General features: G+C 40.0%; 1 protein-coding gene across 1 annotated transcript in view; it reads left to right on the top strand.

Annotated features, from left to right (window-relative positions):
* Window positions 1–4,192, top strand: part of LOC106872242 (eukaryotic translation initiation factor 3 subunit H) — a 10,664-nt gene extending 6,472 nt beyond the window's left edge. Inside the window, exons 4-6 of the mRNA XM_014919153.2 lie at window positions 294–543; window positions 2,427–2,562; window positions 3,901–4,192. Of these exons, the coding sequence (XP_014774639.1) occupies window positions 294–543; window positions 2,427–2,562; window positions 3,901–4,125 (611 nt within the window). The 3' untranslated portion in view covers window positions 4,126–4,192. The remainder of the gene's footprint in view (window positions 1–293; window positions 544–2,426; window positions 2,563–3,900) is intronic.
* The last annotated feature ends 522 nt before the right edge of the window (window positions 4,193–4,714 follow it).

Genomic DNA, 4,714 nt, shown 5'->3' on the forward strand with positions numbered 1-4,714 from the left:
CTCTACCCCCCCCCCCCTATTTCTGATGTAACTGCTTGCTAACTTTAGTTCCTCCTTCTCCTCTGCTGCCACCACCAACATCAACCTGCAGCAGCAGCCTACTTTCTGTGCTGTTATGGGTTGGACAGATTGTCACAATCTAAGTCAGTTCTTATTTCGAGTCACTGTCCTTCAAAACGTGTCAAGGACCTCATCCCAAAGTTTCTATGTTGATATCTCACCAGCTCAACCCCAAACCCTGACTGAAGCAGTTTAAACTAAAACTATTTTTTTTGTTTTGAAATTTTCCTTAGATCCCCTGAAAACCTCTCAAGGGTTTTTATCCCTGAAAGCGTACCGTCTCACTGATGCCATGATGGAGTTTTACAGGGAAGGTGAATTCACCCCTGAATCAGTGAACAGGCTGAAGCTAAACTTTGAAAACATGTTTACTGAGATTCCCCTCGTTATCAAGAATTCTCATCTTGTTAATGTGCTTTTGTATGAACTTGAACAGAAGAAAAACAATGGAGAAAACTACCAATTTCTAGATTTGGCTACAAGGTATGACACTTGTTTATATTTAACTTTTTTCTTTGCGTGTGTGTGTGTGTGCTTGTATGTTATTTAGATCCTCAAATGTAGAAGCTCTCTGAACTTTGCCCAAGCTGTTCGTATTCTAGCGACTTCCTCCACTACTGCTAACTTGGTCACCTAGGTAACAAAAGCTATCTACTGCTTCTAAGATTTCCCTGAGCATTTGAGGCAGTCTATTGTCTGCTCATATTGTACCTGCTCACTTGCCACACACAAAGACACTATTCTCAGTTAACTTTCCTGTGACATTGCTACACCTCTTATGTATCCAAAGCTTGCACTGGGTACAATGGGTGGAGTTTCCACCAACACCCTTCTCACATATTGAACAGGGTCATCTCCTGAAGAGATTTGTGATTTGTCTATTTTCCTACTTACTAGGGCTTTGGCTTTTGATAAATTAACTCTAAGGCTCTTAGATACCAAGCCTTGCTTCCACATCTGAAATTTCTTCTCTCGCTCAGTTTGTGATTCAGCTATAAGAACAAGGTCATCAGCATAAAGGAGCTCCCAGGGACAGCCGATCTCGAATTCTACTGTTAAGGCCTGGAGGACTAAGATAAACAAGAACTGAACCTTGGTGAACCCCTACCTGTACAGTGAATTCATTGCTATACTCATTGCCAACCATCACCTTACTTTCAGCATCCCTGTACATGACCTCACCAACCACTCATCTATCCCTAGCTTCTGCCTTGACCACTAAATAAGGGAGCAGGGGATCTTGTCAGAGGCTTTCTCCATGTTGATTAAAGCCAGCTACAGAGGTTTATTTTTATCATTTTGTTTAAACACCAAGAAATTTGATTAAAGTCAAATTCTAGTTATGTTTGCCCCATTTCCTTTTACCCAAGGTAGCATAAGTAAAGGTACCCATTGTCATGATGGGTATCATCACACTTGTATTATTATGAGGAATTAACTATGGTTAAGGTACAGACATGAGTGTGTGGTTAGGAAATTTGCTTTCCAACCACATGTGTGGCACTTTGGGCAAGAAGTGTCTTCTACTATATAACTCTGAGCTGAATAAAAGCTCTTTGTGTGAGTTTGGTAGACAGAAACTGAAAGAAGCCTGTTGTATGTGCCTGTGCTTACATATGCATTTCTGAGAAAATCACTCAGCTTCACATGGTCATGTTACTGTCACTTTCTTTTACTCTTTGCCTGACATCAAACCTCCTATATGCATTCTTCCATTTCTATGTTAATCATCATCATCATCGTTTAACGTCCACTTTCCATGCTAGCATGGGTTGGACGATTTGACTGAGGACTGGTGAACCAGGTGGCTACACCAGGCTCCTCTTTTCTATATAATGTAAAATATGACAATAAAAACCAACCTACTGACCAACTTTTTTTTATATTAGCAATTTTTCGATGGGGATAAGCCTTGCTGCAGCATGGTAACGCAATTCTAATGATTAGTTGAAGAGCTGTTATCATATATTACTGTGAAATACTTGACAACAGTTCTGATGACTAATTCTTTGACACCAACCTAAGGCCAATCCTGCTTCTCTGATACAAACTTCTTGTTTTAAAGCGATATTAATTAAAGCTTCGTGTTAATTTATGTTCTAAACACCAGTAAATTAATAATGACAAAGCTATTTTGCTAAATTCATTTTCTAAATTAATTGTGACAAAAGGAAGTGTTTTTTAACAGAAATATGGTAACATTAGGGTTAAAGGAACAACTATTATCATGTGAAGTATTGTAAGTGAGACCTGATGGTCAATCATAATGTGTTCTGTACTACACTAGGTGTGTAGCCCTGTGTACTGTTGAAATTGTTGCTTACTGAAAATAACTGACTATATATATTGTACGTTTCTATTTGTAGCTCCATGTTAGAGAAGAATTTGCGTCAGTTGATTGAATGTGTTGATGATGTGGCAGCTGACACCAACAAATATTTGACGTTCCAGAAACACTTCCAAAGGCAGCAACAAGCCAAGCAACAGTATCTTCACAAAAGGGTAACCCTCTCCAGGACATTCCTTCTCTTCAAATTTAATTAATCCTTTTAAATAGCAATCACTGTCCTTTACTCGTTAGAAACTACGCAAATTAAAATGGTACTATTTACATTGAAAACCTCACCAAAATTTTGACATTGAAATTAGGTTGTTGTGAATTTAAGGGTGAGTGTGGCTGGCCCTTATTTTTGGAAAAATCTGAACTCTGAATGCAAAGAAGCAGAACCAAGTTGCAGTTCCCAGAGTAAGGGGTCGAGGGAGCTGTTTGCAATGGGACAGACTGTGAAGTAGGAGGGTGGCATCTGTGTTCATTTATGCATGTGAAGTTAGTGCAATTGACGCTTCCCGACTTGCTTGTTTTGTCTGTGTTGGAAATTAAGAGGAGATGGTGCATTGGCAGAACAACTGACAAAACATGTCTTGTGCTTACAATCTCATTCAGGTTAGTTTTTGCCTTTCATTCTTCTGTGGTTGATAAAATAAAGACTCAGTCAAGAACTTGGGTCAGTATCATTGATACCACCTCTCCAACCAAATTTCAGGCATTGTGCCTAAATTAGAAGAAAAAGAAAAAAAAAATGAATCACCCCCATCATCATCATTATTTAATATCCATTGTCCAGGCTGGCATGGGTTATACAGTTTGACAAGAGCTGGTAAGCTGAGGGGCTGCTCCAGACTCCAGTCTTATTTGGCATGGTTTCTACAGATGGATGCCCTTCCTAATAATTCTTATTTTGGCACAGGGTCAGCAATTTTAGGGTTGTGGTAGGGCTACTTGATTACATCAACCCTAATACTTAACTAATGCTCGTTGTATTGACCCTGGGAAGGTGAAAGGCAAAGTTGACTTCAGTGGAATTGAAACCCTGTGTGATGAGCTGGTGGAAACGGTGTGAAGCTTTTGTCCAACTCGAATAATTCTGTGAGCGTTGTTCTGCTGCTGGTGGTGGTGATTGGTATTGGGAGGATGGATTGGCAGAAGCGTTTCTGTTGGACAAAATGGTGTGTGCTGCTTGTTTGTATGCCTTATGTTCTGAGTTCAAATTTCACAGTGGTCTGCTTTGCCATTCCTCCTACTCTGGGGTCAACAAAGTAAAATACATGTCAAATATTGGAGTCAGTGTAATCAGCAAAACGTGTCCCTCTGAATTTCTGGCCATATGCTTACCTTAGAAACAATTCTTCAGGTTGGTAGAGCTTGGATGAACTGTTAATGCTGGGCAAAAGGCCTTGCAGTATTTCAAATTGACTTTTGGTCTCCTTTCCTCAAAATTGCTAGCCTTGTGTGAAAAATCAGAATTACTATTGTTATTATTAATATTGTTATAATTTCAGCAACAAGAAATGAATGCTCGTGCAGCAAAAGGTGAACCCCCATTGCCCGAAGAGGACATTAACAAGCTATTTAAACCAATTCAACCACCGGTACGTTTGGAAACTATGTTAATAGCTGGACAGATCGACTATTACTGTACACAAATAATGGACTTCACTTCACATAGTTTTGGGAAATTATTCATGGCTGACAGTTTGCAAAGGGTCAACAATAATCTCAACTAATGTCGTAGTGCTTCTTAGTTGACCCTCTTGAATGTTTCAAATAAAAAGAGCTCAGCAATGTAATAAAGGTTCGATTCTTTTTCTTTATTCCATGAAAATCTGTCAAATGTTATTTAGGAATCCTAAGAGTTTCACTTGTTTAGGGTTTAAGATGTGGGTTTTTACATAGTTACCCTGCAATTCACTCTCAATCCATCAGGCTTATGAAGTCTAATTTACATCTGGTGTGTGTATATGTGCAGACACACAATCACCATCATCATCATCATGATGTAACGTCTGTACTCGATGCCAGTCTGGGTTGGGACAGTTTGACAGGAGTGGCAAGGCTGGAGAGCTGCACCCTTCTGTTGTCTCTTTTGACATGGTTTCTATGGCTGGATGCCCTTCCTAATATGCCAACCACTTCACAGTGTGTGCAATGGGTGCTTTTGTGCAGCACTGACTTGCTGATGTGGGTTCTTTTTACTTGGCCCCCATCCCCCACGAGCCTGCAAGGTCAGGGACACTCAGCTGACGAGGGATGCAAGCAGCACAGCCATGAATTTCATTTAGTTTGATGAGGTCTTCTCAAGCACAGCAAACTGCC

Source organism: Octopus bimaculoides, chromosome 7 (genome assembly GCF_001194135.2).
Source record: "Octopus bimaculoides isolate UCB-OBI-ISO-001 chromosome 7, ASM119413v2, whole genome shotgun sequence".
Taxonomy (NCBI): Eukaryota; Metazoa; Mollusca; class Cephalopoda; order Octopoda; family Octopodidae; genus Octopus; species Octopus bimaculoides.